The 16922-nt window shown below is 40.1% G+C and overlaps 2 protein-coding genes across 5 annotated transcripts; both read left to right on the top strand.

Annotated features, from left to right (window-relative positions):
- The first annotated feature begins 228 nt into the window (after positions 1-228).
- On the top strand, positions 229-11698 carry LOC120054882 (zinc finger protein 266-like). 2 transcript variants are annotated; one of them, XM_039002591.1, is made up of 6 exons: positions 229-298; positions 3742-3812; positions 3949-4146; positions 5143-5379; positions 10548-10668; positions 10927-11698. In XM_039002591.1, exons 1-6 carry the CDS (start codon positions 238-240, stop codon positions 11268-11270), a joined length of 1032 nt encoding a protein of 343 aa, XP_038858519.1. In that variant the 5' UTR covers positions 229-237; the 3' UTR covers positions 11271-11698. The 2 variants fall into 2 exon arrangements, with proteins under 2 accessions (XP_038858519.1, XP_038858520.1); XM_039002592.1 differs by lacking the exon at positions 229-298 and adding an exon at positions 724-884.
- Positions 11699-11717: 19 nt separating this feature from the next.
- On the top strand, positions 11718-16452 carry LOC120054881 (zinc finger protein 883-like). 3 transcript variants are annotated; one of them, XM_039002588.1, is made up of 6 exons: positions 11718-11774; positions 13128-13207; positions 13374-13553; positions 13650-13877; positions 14301-14421; positions 14572-16452. In XM_039002588.1, exons 2-6 carry the CDS (start codon positions 13157-13159, stop codon positions 15834-15836), a joined length of 1845 nt encoding a protein of 614 aa, XP_038858516.1. In that variant the 5' UTR covers positions 11718-11774; positions 13128-13156; the 3' UTR covers positions 15837-16452. The 3 variants fall into 3 exon arrangements, with proteins under 3 accessions (XP_038858516.1, XP_038858517.1, XP_038858518.1); XM_039002589.1 differs by having other exon boundaries at positions 13370-13553; XM_039002590.1 differs by having other exon boundaries at positions 13128-13553.
- Positions 16453-16922: the final 470 nt, after the last annotated feature.

The raw sequence follows: 16922 nt of genomic DNA, 5'->3' as shown, positions 1-16922 counted from the left end.
GCCATCGTGCCGCAATGTTTGCAAACACAGAAAGGGGTCTAACGGGGTTCTGTTCTTGTTGGTACATTGGTCTCGTTCAAACTCATTGAAGACATGCCTTTTCGTTCTTTTGACGTACCAATTGCAGGGAAGTATGATTCACTTTCATGTATGCCCAGCAGAGGTAGCAAAAAATACCCTTTAAAGGAAAGGAATGTATTTTCAAATTCTGGTATTTTGGTCTTTTCGAGGTTCCGTATGTGCAACCGCAATAATATTCCCCGAGTCTCGGATACTTCTGAAAACATCCATGTTACAGGTAAATATATTTTTATGCGTATATATTTATCTAAACATATATGAACTTTATTGCCATTTGATGACAAGTTGGTTGTGTAGCTAGCTGTACAAGCCATCATTTTGCCAAATAGAAGCGGATTATCTAGCTAGAATATAATAGATAGCTATCTAGCTACAAGCCAACGTTAGCTTTTGGGCAATTCCACGTACTAGTATACAAAAATATTAATAATCGCAACATGCAACAATTTCTAAGATGTTACTGAGTTACAGTTAATATAAGGTAATCAGTCAATATAAATACATTAGGCCCTAATCAATGGATTTCACATGCCTGTGAATACAGCTATGCATTTGTTGGTCACAAATACCTACATAAAAAAGGTAGGGGCGTGGATCAGAACCAGTCAGTGTCTGGTGTGACCGCCATTTGCCTCATGCAACACAACACATATCATTCGCATAGAGTTGATCCGGCTGTTTGTGGAATGTTGTCCCACTCCTCTTCAATGGCTGTGCTAAGTGGCTGAATATTGTCGGTAACTGGAATACGCTGTCGCACACGTCCAAAGCATCCCAAACATGCTCAATGGGTGAAATGTATGGTGAGTATGCAGGCCATGGAAAAACTGGGACATTTTCAACATCCAGGAATTGTGTACAGAGCCTTGCATTATTATGCTGCAACATGAGGTGATGGTGGCGGATGAATGGCACGACAATGGGCCTCAGGATCTCATCACGGTATCTCTGTGCATTCAAATTGCCATCGATTAAAATGCAATTGTGTTCGTTGTCCATAGCTTATGCTTGCGCATACCATAACCTCAACATTGAGCACTCTGTTCACAACGTTGACATCAGCAAACTGCTCACCACACGACGCCATACACAATGTCTGCCCGATATCGTTGAAACTGATTCATCCGTGAAGAGCGCACTTCGCCAACGTGGCAGTGGCCATCAAATGTGAGTGTTTGCCCACTGAAGTCAGTTACAACTCCGAACTGCAATTTGGTCAACATCCAGGTGAGGACGACGAGCACGCAGATGAGCCTCCCTGATAAGGTTTCTGACAGTTTGTGCATAAATTATTTGTTTGTGCAAACCCACTGTTTCATCAGCTGTCTGGGTGGCTGGTCTCAGATGATCCCGCAGATGAAGAAACCGGGTGTGGGGGTCCTGGGCTGGCGTGGTTACATGTGCTCTGTGTTTGTGGCCGTTTGGACTACTGCCATATTCTCGAAAACTACTTTGGAGGTGGCTTAGGGTAGCGACATTAACATAAAATTCTCTAGCAACTGCTCTGGTGCACATTCCTGCACTCACTATGAGAATTGCACACTCCCTCAGAATTTGAGACATCTGTGGCATTGTGTTGTGTGACAAAACTACACATTTTAGTGGGTTTTTATTGTCCCCTGATCATGCTGTTTAATCAGCTTCCTGATATGCCACGAATGTCAGGTGGATGGATTATCTTGGCAAAGGAGAAATACTCACAAACTGGCATGTAAACACATTTGCGCACAAAACTGGAGAGAAATAAGCTTTGTGTATACATACTTTTCGGGTCCATTTTCCAACCTGTTACGTACATAATCCTAACAGGGTGGAAATTTGGAACCTAAATTAGCCATAGCTCTGAGTGAGCAAGATTAAGCTAGCATAATGGTGAAAACTTGCATAGGATTTGAACTTGCACAAGATTTGAACTTCTCTATCAAACATTGAGAGAATGGCGCTGGATTGGATAGCAGCCATTTTACTGTCTGCTGACCAATTCTGCTATTTTGTGGGGGGGGTTGCGCTGATATTAACTGTTTTTGTACATAATGTTTCCTCCATCATTTCCTATGACCGAAAAGAGCTTCTGAACATCAGAACAGCGATCACTAACCTTGATTTGGATAAAGATTTATACTTCAACGAGTCTGAGGCGCACAGCATGTTGCTCACCCCCGGACCAGGCCCTAATGCTTGATTATTAGTTGATTATTTGAATCAGCTGTGTAGTGCTAGGGCAAAAAACTAAATTAATTTGGAAAAGCCTGGGGTAAGCGTAGCTGGGGAGGAAGTGTAGTTTGTCAACTGGAGGCACACACAGTATATGGATCTGTGCAAATCTGTTACAGTAAGTATATTTTTAATTTGAAACATTCTTTCTCGCTGATATCAAATATAAAGGCCAAGTGTTTAGAAACCCGTATCATAAGCAATGATTATTAAAACAGCATCGGGATTGTAGTTCACATGGATCCAGGCGTGGGTAAAGCTGACCAGTGAAAACTCTAGGGAGTGTAAGTGTAGTAGTTCTTAGGAGCATGTCATATTGGGTGTCAAATGAAAGCTAAGGGTTTGGTCATTCATAATCAAATGCAGCTGTGATATCATTGTGGATCTATCCCTCTTTGGACTTTTTGAATCCATATCTACTTGAAAGTGTTTTGTACAGAAACTTTGAAGACGGTCACTGATTGGCTGGGGGAGGAACACACACGTGTGCGTTTGTGATTTAGCAAATGCAGTTTTCAAGGGGTGAATTAATTGATGGTAAACATCTTGATACTAGTAGTGTTGTAATAAAGATTCATTCAAATGTCCATTAGTCATTCCACTCAAATGTATTATTCACAGATTGTCACCATGCCACTGACAAATGCTGAAAAGCAAAAAAGATAAAGACTAAAGAAGGGAAGTTATGAGGTCAAAGAGGAACTTAAAACAGAATAAATTTTCTTTGTTCAAAGTATGTTTCTTGTGTTGTGAGTTTTGTCATTTACCCTTTCAAATGTCCATACAAATTGCTAAAAGAATACAGTATTACCTTGAGAGCATAAATGACATTTCCACCTGTGTATCTATTCAGGCTACATCATCATGAATATAATGACATTCAAATCCATAATTATTCATTTCTGTGGAGTACAAATCCGGGACCCATGATGTCATTCCATTACCATAGTTCTGTTTCTGTGTTAATCCACTTCACTTAATGTAGTTTGATAACCAAAGGTTGTTTTTGAAACTCAAGTTGATATTGCTGACTGCCCATTCTTTCTGCAGACATCTTTGAATTATAATTTGGAATAGATATTTATGTTTTTTGGAAAACTTAATTCTGTTACCAAACTGCATCTGCACAGTTCTTTAACAAACCATACCACTCTATACTCAAGGACTACTTTTAACAATGTCCACTGGAAATGTTAACAAAACACATTTACTTAAACTTTGCAATTAATTGTTGTTTTTTGGCATACATAGAAAAATATGTGTCAGAGCATAATTCTGTTACTTTGGAATTGCCCTTAAGCTAACATCAGGGGGGAAGGTAGCTTAGCGGTTAAGACCGTTGGGCCAGAAACCGAAAAATCGCTAGTTTGAATCCCAGAGCCGACAAGGTACTTAATCCTAATTGATCTAACTCAACATTTGGGTGGTTTGTTTTGTTATTGACAGGTCACGAGTCTGTTCATCTACTGAAGATGGATCAATATGGGAGACGTGAAAGCAGTGATCAGCCAGAAGAAGTTAACCCACATTTTTATTCGTTCTTCAAAATGATAAAATATTTAGTTTTACATCTAAACTAATCGGCTATCTATTAACAAGTTTTATTGGTCAAATGTAGTTTATTCTTCTAACACCAACCATGGTCTGTTCTAGGATCACTCACTGCTTTGGAGTGAGGTTAAAGAGGAGGCTGAAGAATGTCCGATTTCAGCTGTGTCTTTAGGAGTTGAAACATCCCAGGTTTGTCTAAAGGAGGACCCCGATGAACAAGATCCTTCCTTTGACACAGTTTCAGACATACATGGAGTCACAGAGCAGGAGTGTGGACATAAAGGCATGACACATCTAAAGGTAAGTATCTCTTTAACACTACAAGCCCACTTACAAGGCCCAGAGGTGTTAGAATTACAGTACCAGTCAAAAGTTTGGACACCTACTCATTCAATGGTTTCAAAGTAGCCACCCTTTGACTTGATAACAGCTTTGCAAACTCTTGGCATTCTCTCAACCAGTTTCACCTGGAATGCTTTTCCAACAGTCTTGAAGGAGTATGCTGAGCACCTGTTGGCTGCTTTTCCTTCAGTCTGCGGTCCAACTCATCCCAAACCATCTCAATTGGGTTGAGATCGGGTGATTGTGGAGGCCAGGTCATCTGATGCAGCACTCAATCACTCTCCTTCTTGGTCAAATAGCTCTTACACAGCTTGGAGGTTTAACGTATCCTCTGCAGCAGAGGTAACTCTGGGTCTTCCTTACCTGTGGCGGCGGTCCCATCAGAGACAGTTTCATCATAGCTCTTGATGGTTTTTGCAACTGCACTTGACGAAACTTTCAAAGTTCTTGAAATTTTTCTGATTGACTGACCTTCATGTCTTAAAGTAATGATAGACTGTCGTTTCTCTTTGCTTATTTGAGCTGTTCTTGCCATAATTTGGACTTGGTCTTTTGCCAAATAGGGCTGTCTTCTGTATACCACCCCTACCTTGTCACAACACAACCGATTGGCTCAAACGCATTAAGAAGGAAAGAAATTCCACAAATTAACTTTTAACGAGGCACACCTTTTTAATTGAAATGCTGAAATTATGAAGCTGGTTGAGGGAATGCCAAGTGTGTGCAAAGCTGTCATCAAGGCCAATGGTGGCTATTTTGAAGAATATTAAATATAAAATCTATTTAGATTTTTTTTAAATTGGTTACTACATGATTCCATATGTGTTATTTCATAGTTTTGATGTCTTCACTACTATTCTACAATGTAGAAAATAGTAAAAAATAAGGAGAAACCCTTGAATGATTAGGCGTGTCCAAACTTGTGACTGGTACTTTATGTTTTCTCTGTGTCAGGTGCTGCCTTCTCCAGTCCCAGTCAAAGAGGAGTCTGAAGAATGCTCCCTTCTGCCAGTAGATGAAGAGGAAGTTGCCCTATTTACAGTGAAGAAAGAAGAGAATGAAGACTGGTTGAAGTCAGGAGATGAGGATGTTGTGAAAGTGCCAGTGCCTTGGGAACCATTGGAAACATCATCATCATGCGCCGATACAGAGGATACAGAGGACAGTGAGATGGAAAGTGATCATGTGCAGGTGAGTTCAAGCATTTAATAACGTACTGAGTGAAATACACACTTTGAGATGTTTTGTAGGGTTAGCTTCTTGTAGGGCCATACTAAAAGTTAATTCGTTCCACTAGTTGTTTTCACCATTCTGCACCCTACCCTACCTAGTACCACAAATCTAGCTTTCAGTCTTCATTCTTTCTGCCACTATGTGACTGCATATGGAGTGGGCTCCTGACATATACAGGAAGTAGGCCAGGTATAGGTGTGGCGACAATGTCTAAATTTAAGCCTATAGCTTCATAATAAAGTTAAGATTTCACAAACACAAAGCATAGCTTTCTTGAGCAGCTACTAGCTTGAGTGCTGGGCCTAGTTAGTATTCCGCCAATTCTTAAAGGTATCCCACTGGGCAAAAAACTTGTTGAATCAATGCATTTTGGCAACGTATTGTGACGTGGCTTCAGAAAGTATTAATTCCCCTTGACTTATTCCACATTTTGTTGTTACGGCCTGAATTCAACATTTATTCAAAAAAAAAAAAAATCTCTCACCCCTCTACACACAATACCCCATAATGACAAAGTGAAAACATGTTTTAAGAAATTTTAGTAAATTTATTGAACATGAAATACAGAAATGTCTCATTTACATAAGTATTCACACCCTTGAGTCAATACATGTTAGAATCACCTGTGCAGCGAATACAGCTGTGAGTCTTTCTGGGTAGGTCTAAGAGCTTTGAACACCTGGACTGTACAATATTGGCCTTAGGTTATTTTAGGTTATTGTTCTGCTGAAAGGTGCATTTGTTTCCCAGTGTCTGTTGGAAAGCATACTTATTTTGTTGTTGCCTGAGCTTGACTCTATTCAGTTTCTTTTTTATCCTACAAATCTCCCTAGTCCTTGCCGATGACAATCATACCCATAAAATAATGCAGCCACCACCATGCTTGAAAATATGAAGAGTGGTACTCAGTGATGTTGTTGGATTTTCCCCAAGCATAACACTTTGTATTCAGGACATGAAGTTCCTTTCTTTGACACATTTTTGGCAGTTTTACTTTTGTGCATTATTGCAAAAAGGATGCAAGTTTTGGAATATTTGTATTCTGTACAGGCTTCCTCCTTTCACTCTGTGCTTCTACACCTGCATTACTTGCTGTTTGGGGTTTTAGGCTGGGTTTCTGTACAGCACTTTGAGATATCAGCTGATGTAAGAAGGGCTATATAAATATATTTGATTTGATTTAGTTACTCCACAATACTAAGCTAAATGACAATTTTGTTGATCCATCAACAGTTATCTCCTATCACAGCCATTAAACTCAGCCATTAAAGTCACCATTGGGCTCATGGTGTAATCCCTGAGTGGTTTCCTTCCTCTCCGGCAACTGAGTGGGAAGGACACCTGTATCTTTGTAGTGACTGGGTGTATTGATACACCAGCCAAAGTATAAAGAAGAACTTCACCATGCTCAAAGGGATATTCAATGTCGGCTTTATTTAATTTTTTTACCCATCTGCCAATAGGTTCCCTTTGCAAGGCATTGGAAAACCTCCCTTTGTGGTTGAATCTGTGTTTGAAATTCACTGCTCAACTGAGGGACCTTGAACAAAAATATAAACACAACATGGAACGATTTTACTGAGTTACAGTTCATATAAGAAAATCAGTCAATTGAAATACATTCATTAACCCATAATCTATGGATTTCACATGACTGGGCAGAGGTGCAGCTGTAGGCCCACCCACTTGGGGGCCAGGGCCACCCACTGGGGAGCCAGGCTCAGCTAATCAGAATGTGTTTTTCCCACACCAAAAGGCTTTATTACAGACAGAAATGCTCCTCAGTTTCATCAGCTGTCCTGCTGGCTTGTCTCGGACGATCCCGCAGGTGAAAAAGTCGGATGTGATTGTCCTGGGCTGGTGTGGTTACACGTGGTCTGCTTTTGTGACGCCGGTTGGACGTACTTACAAATTCTCTAAAATAACATTGGAGGTGGCCTATGATAGAGAAAGGAACACTACATTCTTGTAATCAGCATGCCAATTGCACGCTCCCTAAAATCTTGTGGCATTGTGTTGTGTGACAAAACTGCATATTTTAGTGGTATTTTATTCTACCCTACCAAGCAAAAAGGCAGTAACTACTCATAGTGTGGAACTGAGAAAAATTGCTTTTATTTACCTTGGTTTCACAGTAACTTTTTTGCAGTTACTGCTAACATGACCCCAATTTTCTCAAACACAATACAATAGAGGCAGGATACTTGTCCACATGATTAAGAATGTATTTAATGTAGCAAAAATGACATTGCTCATTTGGTCCAAAATTAGTTTGTCACTGCCTTTTTGGTTGGTAGGGCAGTATTGTCCCCAGCGCAAGGTGCACCTGTGTAATGATCATGCTTCTTGATATGCCACACCTGTCAGGTGGGTGGATTATCTTGGCAAAGGGGAAATGCTCACTAAAAGGGATGTAAACAAATTTGTGCACAAAATATTAGAGAAATAAGCTTTTTGTGCATATGGAACCTTTATGGGATCTTTTATTTCAGCTCGTGAAACATGGGACCAACACTTCCATGTTGCGTTTATATTTTTGTTCAGTATAAGTGTGGGATACAGAGATGAGGTAGTCATTCAAAAATCATGTTAAACACTATTGCACACAGAATGAGTCCATGCAACGTATTATGTGACTGGTTTAGCACATTTTTACGCCTGAACTTATTTAGGCTTGCCTCAAGAAAGGGGTTGAATACTTGTTGATTCACGATATCTCTGCTTTTCATTATTAATTCATAAAAAAAAATGTCTATAAACATAATTCCACTTTGACATTATGGGGTGTTATGAGTGACACATCTAAATGTATTAATTTTAATTACGGCAGTAGCGCAGCTACTGGGAAACTTTGATGGGGTGGGGGCCACAAAAAGACGGAACTCATCATGAGTGGCCGCAGTGGCTCATGGGTCTGCGTACCCACATCCAATGTTGATATTTGATTGCGTTGTCAACCACACACAATTCAATATGACTTTCGTAATAACTTTAAGCTAAGGCTGTTTTCTTTATCTTACAAACTAATGTAATAGTATTTATTGAAACTTAAAATGAGTAACACATCCATGGCCACATTTTGAGGTTACAGTAACTATAAATGTCTTATGGAATCATAGAAAGGGTGCATGTTCAAGATAGCATGCAAAGGTCGCAGGTCTGTAGATCTTCACAATTGCTATAATAATCTGCACAGAATCTCAGAACAGAATTGATTGCACTATGTACTTTTAATGTAATCTCTAACTGCAATCCAGGTCATTTGGTTGTGCTGTTAGATAAAGCACAGTGATGACACTAAGTTGTTTTATAAATACAAAATATCTGACATTGTATTCCCATTTGAACTTTGCTGTGCTTTTAAATGCCTGAAAGCACACTGATAACACATTTACACTGAGTATACCAAACAGGAACACCTTCCTAATATTGAGTTGCACCCCCCCACACTTTTGCCCTCAACAGCCTCAATTTGTCGGGGCATGGAATCTACAAGATGTCGAAAGCGTTCCACAGGGATGCTGGCCAATGTTGACTCCAATGCTTTCCCCAGTTCTTAGGTTGGCTGGATGTCCTTTAGGTGGTGGACCGTTCTTAATAAATAAGGGAAACTGTTGAGCATGAACAAACCAGCAACATTGCAGTTCTCAAATCAAACTTTATTTGTCACATGCGCCGAATACAACAAGTGTAAACTTTACCGTGAAATGCTTACTTACAAGCCCTTAACCAACAGTGCAGTTCAAGAAGAAGAAAATATTTACCAAGTAGACTAAAATAAAAAGTAATAATAAAAAGTAACAATAACGAGGCTGTATACAGGGGGCACCGGTACCGAGTCAGTGTGCGGGGGTACAGGCTAGTACATGCTAGTTGAGGTAATCTGTACATGTAGGTGGGGGCGAAGTGACTGTGCATAGGTAACAAACAGCAAGTAGCAGCAGTGTACAAAAGGAGGTGGGGAGGTCAATGTAAATTGTCCGGTGGTGAATTTATGAATTGTTCAGCGGTCTTATGGCTTGGGGGTAGAAGCTGTTGAAGAGCCTTTTGTTCCAAGACTTGGCACTCCGTTACAGCTTGCCATTCGGTAGCAGAGAAAACAGTCTATAACTTGGGTGACTAGAGTCTGACAATTTTATGGGATTTCCTCTGACACCGCCTATTATATAGGTCCTGGATGGCAGGAAGCTTGGCCCCAGTGATGTGCTGGGCCGTTCGCACTACCCTCTGTAGCGCCTTACGGTCAGATGCCGAGCAGTTGCCATACCAGACGGTGATGCAACTGGTCAGGATGCTCTCGATGGTGCAGCTGTAGAACCTTTTGGGGATCTGGGGACCCATGCCAAATCTTTTCAGCCTCCTGAGGGGAAATAGGATTTGTCGTGCCCTCTTCACGGCTGTCTTGGCGTGTTTGGACCATGATAGTTCATTGGTGATGTGGACACCAAGGAACTTGAAACTCTCGACCTGCTCCACTACAGCCCCGTCGATGTTAATGGGGGCCTGTTCGGCCCACCTTTTCCTGGAGTCCACGATCAGCTCCTTAGTCTTGCTCACATTGAGGGAGAGGTTGTTGTCCTTGCACCACACTGTCAGTTCTCCGAAAACCTCCCTATAGGCCGTTTCATTGTTGTCGGTGATCAGGCCTACCACTGTTGTCGTCAGCAAACTTAATGATGGTGTTGGAGTCGTGCCTGGCCGTGCAGTCGTGGCCAAGTTCTTGACACAAACCGGTGCACCTGGCACCTACTACCATACCCAGTTCAAAGGCACTTACATTTTTTGTCTTGCCCATTCACCCTCTGAATGGCACACATGTCATGGAAAGAGCAGGTGTTCTTAATGCCTTGTATACTCAGTGTAGATGACAACTAAACCAAAAATCTGACATTGTTATTCTATTGGAATTCAATTGTTCTTTTAGATGTTTGAAAGTGTAGTGATAACACATTGGGAATTCAACAAACTTCTGGCTGTCTTTTTGAGCGGGTGAATAAAGGTTAAACTCTCATTGATCAACGTCTCAACCAAATATTATAAAAATTTCCACCTTGAAATTACGTTGTGTGCCCAGTGGGAATCGACTTTCTGACTGAACTGAATCCCCCCTCATCTCTGCTTCAAAGGACTGTGAAAACCATGAGCGTGATGTTTCAAGAGGAGTGAAGATTAAAGATTGTAGCAGGACATCATTGGATCCAGGGATGGTACCAGATAGAGATGAGAAAGCTAATGCTGTTGATTTCAGTGAGTACCATTGGTGGGGTGGGTTGCAGTTATGGTCTAGATATAATAATGTGTTACATGTAAATGACAAATAGTTAATGATCAATGAAACATCTCACTGGGCACAAACATCAATTCAACATCTATTCCATGTTGGTTCAACGTCATTCCATTGAAATGACGTGGAAACAACATTGATTCAACCAGTGTGTGCCCAGTGGAATGGCTCTAATGGAGTAGAACTTGAGTTCATTTGATGTTTTTCTCGCTTTCCTGTAGGTGGCTTTGAAGGGGGGTCCTCCTTCTACCCCTGCCCCCATTGTGCAATCGGCTTCACCATAGAACGCTTTTTCCTTGGGCACCTGAAGAGGGACCACCCTAAAGATTACATTGAAATGCTGAAGACTGGGAAAATCAAAGCCTATAAAAGAGGGAGTTTACGGGTGACCCCAGCCACATGCCCGCAATGTGGCAAGAGCTTCACCAATAAATATGTTATGCAAACGCATCAGAGGACTCATGCAGGGAAGAAATCCCATCACTGTGCAGACTGTGGAAAGAGCTTTGTCTACGCTGATGCACTTAAAAGACACAGATGGACTCACGCTGGGGAGAGCATATAAATGCTCTTTGAGTGTGGCAAAGGATTCAGCGGACGAACTAGTCTGACCAGCCATGAAATTATCCATACAGGAGAGGGACCATTTAAATGCTCTGTTTGGGGAAAGGATTCAATTAGGACGTAACTTAAAACGTCACCAACGATTCTGTGTAAAGACCGAGTAAAGTTGTAACGGAAGAAGTACTTATATGATCTTTAGTGAGTAGGTGTCAGAGGATTGCAATAAAGAACATATTATAAATATATGATAATGTAACTGATGTAATACACTGCCACCTAATTAAGTATGTTATTGGTACATTGGTCTAGTTGAAAATGTAAATCATTCAAGACAGGCCTTTTCCTTATCTGACGTAGGATTCATGTAAATGTATGCCCAGCAGATGGCAGTAAAATACATTTAAGGAAAATAAAATATTTTCAAATTGGTCTTTTCGAGTTTCCGTATGTGCAACCTTAATAATATTCCCTGAGACTTAGATCTGTCTATGTAACTAGCAAGCAGGTAAAGATATTTTCCTTGTTTATATGAGCTTTATTGCCATTTGATGACAAGTTGGGTATGTAGCTAACTATACAATCCATCTGTTTGCTAGCTATAACAGATAACTTTAGTTAGCTAGTATGCTTTAGGGCAATTCCACGTACTAGTACAGTACCGGTATAACAAAGAGTAGCTATAACGTTACATGTTTGAAGACTAGGTATTATGAAGGACCCATTAGGACCAACGTGTGTAGTTCATAGGAGCATGTCAAATGAAAGCAAAGAGTGCGTATCTGTCGTACTTCATTATCAAATGCAGCTGGGATCTCATTGTGGAGCTAGCTAGCTATTCCGCTTTGGACTTTTCGAATCCACCTCCACTTGAAAACGTTTGACTTAACCTCATTATCTTATTAGCAAGCGAGAAACAATTAGTTGTGTGTTCTTTCTCGAATGCAGTTCTTGAAGGGGTGAATTAATTGATTGTAAACATCTTGATACTAGTAGTGTTGTAATAAAGATTCATTCAATTGTCCATCAGTCATTCCACTCAAATGTATTATTCACAGATTGTCACCATGCCACTGACAAATGCTGAAAAGCAAAGAAGATACAAGACTAAAAGAGAAATGGAATTATGAGGTCAAAGAAAAATACTTAAAACGGAATGTGTTTTAAATCACAGGCTAAAATACAGAACATGTATGCTGTGTTTTGCAATTATCTTTTAAAATGTAGAAACGCATTGCTAAAAGAAGAAATTACCTTGAGAGGATATATTACATATTTCTACCTCTAACTATTCAGGCTACATCATCATGAATGTAATGACATTCAACCCCATAATTATTGATTTCTGTGGAGTACAAATCAGGGACCAATGATGTCATACCATTACCATAATTATGTTACCGTGTGTTAATCCAGTTCACTTAATGTAGTTTGATAACCAAAGGTTGTTTTTCAAACTAAAGTTGATATTGCTGACTGCCCATTTTTTCTGCAGACATCTTTGAATTATAATTTGGAGCAGATATTTACATTTTTGGAAAATGTCACAAAGAAAAAAAAGATTCATACCATCATTCTGTTACCAAACTTGGCATCTGCACAGTTCTTTAATAAACCATACCACTCTATGCACAATTACTACTTTTAACAATGCCCTCTGAAAATGTACTTAAACTTTGCAGTGAATTGTTTTTGTTTGACATACATTTAAAGTGAAACGTCTGACTCAGTATAATTCTGTTATTCTGGAATTGCCCTTTAGCTACCATCAACATTTGGTGTCATTGTTGACTTTCATATGGGCTTTGTTGATCCTTGTGATCTAACTAAACATCTGGGTGGGTTGTTTTTTTATTGGCAGGTCACGAGTCTGTTCATCATCTGCTGAAGATGAATCAATATGGGAGATATGAAAGCAGTGGTCAGCCAGAAGAGCTTTTTGTAGGTTAACCCACACTTCATGCATTCTTCAAAATGAGAAGCAATTTCATTATACAATATCTAAAACGAGCGGCTATTCATTAACAAGTTTTATTGGTCAAATAGATGTTATTCTTCTAACATCAACCATGGTCTGTTCTATGATCCCTCACTGCATTGGAGGCAGGTCAAAGAGGAAGCTGATGAACTCCAGATTTCAACTGTGCCATTAAGAGTTGAGAAGTCCCAGGTTTGTCAAAATGAGGACTCTGATGAACAAGATACCTCCTTTGATCCACTTTCAGACATCCATGTAGTCACAGAGCAAGAGTGTGGACATAAAAGCATGACTTACCTCAAAGTAAAGGTAAGTGCCTCCTTAACACTGTGCAAGCTCATTTACGAGGCCCAGAGTTATTGTTAGAATGATGATGCTGAATGAATGATGTTTTCTCTGTGTCAGGTGCTGCATTCTCCAGTCCCAGTCAAAGAGGAGTCTGAAGAATGCTCCCTTCTGCCAGTAGATGAAGAGGAAGTTGCCTTAATTACAGTTAAGGAAGAAGAGAATGAAGACTGGTTGAAGTCAGAAGATGAGGATGTTGTGAAAGTGCCAGTGCCTTGGGAACCGTTGGAAACATCATCATCATGCTCAGATACAGAGGACAGTGAGATGGAAAGTGATAATGTGCAGGTGAGTTCAAGCATTTAATAATGTACTTACTGAAATACACACTTTGATATGTTTTGTAGGGTTAGCTTCTTGTAGGTTCAAACTAAAGGTGTCTTCATTCCTAGTTGTTTTGAACGTTCTGCACCTTACCTATTAAAAGCTGTGTACCACAAACCTAGCTTTAAACCTTCATTCTTTCTGCCACTAATTGACTGCATTTGGAGTGGGCTACTGACATACAAGAAGTAGGCCAGGTATAGGTATGGCGACAATGTCTAAATTTAAGCCTATAGCTTCATAATAAAGTTAAGATTTCACAAACACAAAGCATAGCTTTCTTGAGTAGCTACTAGCTTGAGTGCTGGGCCTAGTTAGTATTCCGCCAATTCTTGAAAATACTGTAACTGACTTTGACTGAATACCCGCCTCATTTCTGCTTCAAAGGACTGTGAAAACAATGAGCATGACGTTTCAGGAGGATTGAAGATTGAAGATTGCAGCAAGACATCATTGGATCCAGGGATGACACTAGATACAGATGAGAAAGCTAATGCTGCTGATTTCAGTGAGTACAATTGGTGGGGTGGGTTGCAGTTATGGTGTAGAGATATAATAATGTGTTACATGTACATGACACGTTTCATTTCTCAATAACTATGGCTCTATAATGAAATATAACTGTAGTTCATTTGATGTTTTTATCTCTGTCCTTTAGGTGACTCTAAAAATGGGTCCTCCTCCTTCTACCCATGCCCTCATTGTACGCTCGGTTTCACCATAGAACGCTTTTTTCACGGGCACCTCAAGAGGGCCCACCCTGAAGAGTACATCACTCTGCTAAAGTTTCGGAAAATCATAGCAACCCAAGCCACATGCCCACAATGTGGCAAGAGCTTCTCCAATAAATATGTTATGAAAACACATCAGAAGAGTCACACAGGAGAGAAACCATATCACTGTGCAGACTGTGGGAATAACTACGTCTTCGCTGATTCACTCAAAAAACACAGATGTGGGAAAGGATTACGAAGACAAACCCATCTGACCAGCTATGAAATGATCCCCACAGTAGAGAGACCATATACATGCGTTCAGTGTGGAAAAGGATACAGATTTCAAACCCAACTGACTAGCCATGAAAAGAGCCACACAGGAGAGAGACCATATAAATGCTCTCAGTGTGGAAAAGAATACAGAAGACCAGCCCATCTCAAAAGACATCAAATTACCCACACTGAAGAGAGGCCATATGATTGCCTCAGGTGTAAGAAGTCATTCTACCGGCCGGAAACTCTAAAAGCACACCAGAAAACCCATACAGGAGAAAAGCCTTATCGGTGCTCTCAGTGTGACAAATGTTTTGGCTTTTCCAGAGACCTTAAGAGACATCAGTTGACACATACAAGGGAGACCCACACTGGACAGAGGTCCTATGATGTCCACGAGTGTAAGAAGTCCTCCGGCCAGCTGGAAGCCTTCAATGCACACCAGAAAACACACAAAGTAGAAAAGCCTAAGCCTTATCAGTGCTCTCAGTGTGACAAATGTTTTGGCTTTTCCAGAGATCTTAGAAGACATCAGTTGACACATACAGGGGAGAAACCGTTTAGTTGCCCCCAATGTGAAAAATGTTTCGGTAGGAAATGGGAATTGACGTACCATCAACGGACACACAGCGGAGAGAGGCCTTACCACTGCTCTGAGTGTGGACAGAGCTTTAGCCTAAGGGGGAACTTTAAACGCCACCAGCAGAGCCACACAGGGAAGAAGACGTTTCACTGCACTCAGTGTGACAAGAGTTTCTTCAGAGCGGCTCACCTGAAAACCCATCTCCTCATTCACAATAGAACCAAAACAGTGGTCTGCTCTAACTGTGGGAAAGGGTTCAACCATGACGGGAACTTAAAACGTCACCAACGATTCTGTATGAAGACAGAGCAAAATTGTAATGCACCCCCATCTGTAGAAGTACAGATATGATATTTAGTGTGGTGTCAGAGGATGGTAATAAAGAACATATTACAAATGATATAATAATGTAATACAATGCCATCTCATTATAAGTCTGTTCTTTTTGGTACATTTATCTCTAGTTCAAAATCATTCAAGAGAGCTCTTTTTGTTCTCTGACAACTGTAGGGGAGTAGGATTCAATTTCATGTATGCCCATTAAGTGGCAGTAAAATAGGAAAGTATTTTTACATGTAGTGGTACTTTTTACTTTTCGAGATTCTGTATGTGCAACCGCAATAATATTAGCTGACCTTCCGATACTCCTGAAAATCATCCATGTAACTAGCTAAAGGTAAAGATATTTCCGAATATATATATTTAAACATATATGAGTTTAATAAAGCCATTTGAGGACAAATTGGGTGTGTAGCTGACTATACAAGCCTTATGTTTGCCAGATAGAATAAATTAGGGCAATTCCACATAGCGTTACTAGTCGTTTCAAATGGGGTGCTAGTATGGTATAACAAAGAGAGTAGCTAGCTATGTATGTTTGAAACTGTTTAAAGACCCATGTGGACCAACATGTGAAGTTCATACGAGCATCAAGTTGGGTGTCAAATAAAAGCTAAGAGTGTCTGTTTGTCTGTGTGTGTTCTGTTATAATAAAATGTAGCTGGGATATCTTTGTGGATCTATCCTTCTTTGGACTTTTCTAATCCACCTCCACTTGAAAGCGTTTGACTTCGGGTCATTGATTGGCAAGGAAGAACACAAACATAGTTGTGTGTTTCAAATGCAGTTCTTGAAGGGGTGAATCAATTGATGGTAAATATATTGATATTAGTGTTGTAATAAAGATTCATTCAATTGTCTGTCTTTTCACTCAGATGTATTATTCACAGGTGTCACCATGCCACTGACAAATTCTGAAAAGCAAAATAGACTTAAGAGAAGAAAATTTAGGTTTATGCTTTGTGAGTAAAAAAAAAAATCTTACCCTTTCAAAGGTCCATAAGATGACATGACCTTTGATGAGAGCATATATTACCTCATTTATACCACTAACTATTTAGGCTACATCTTCATGAACAGAATGACGTTCAAATATAT

This window comes from Salvelinus namaycush, chromosome 10, assembly GCF_016432855.1.
Source record: "Salvelinus namaycush isolate Seneca chromosome 10, SaNama_1.0, whole genome shotgun sequence".
Lineage (NCBI taxonomy): Eukaryota > Metazoa > Chordata > Actinopteri > Salmoniformes > Salmonidae > Salvelinus > Salvelinus namaycush.
This window is presented reverse-complemented; position numbering and strand designations above follow the sequence as displayed.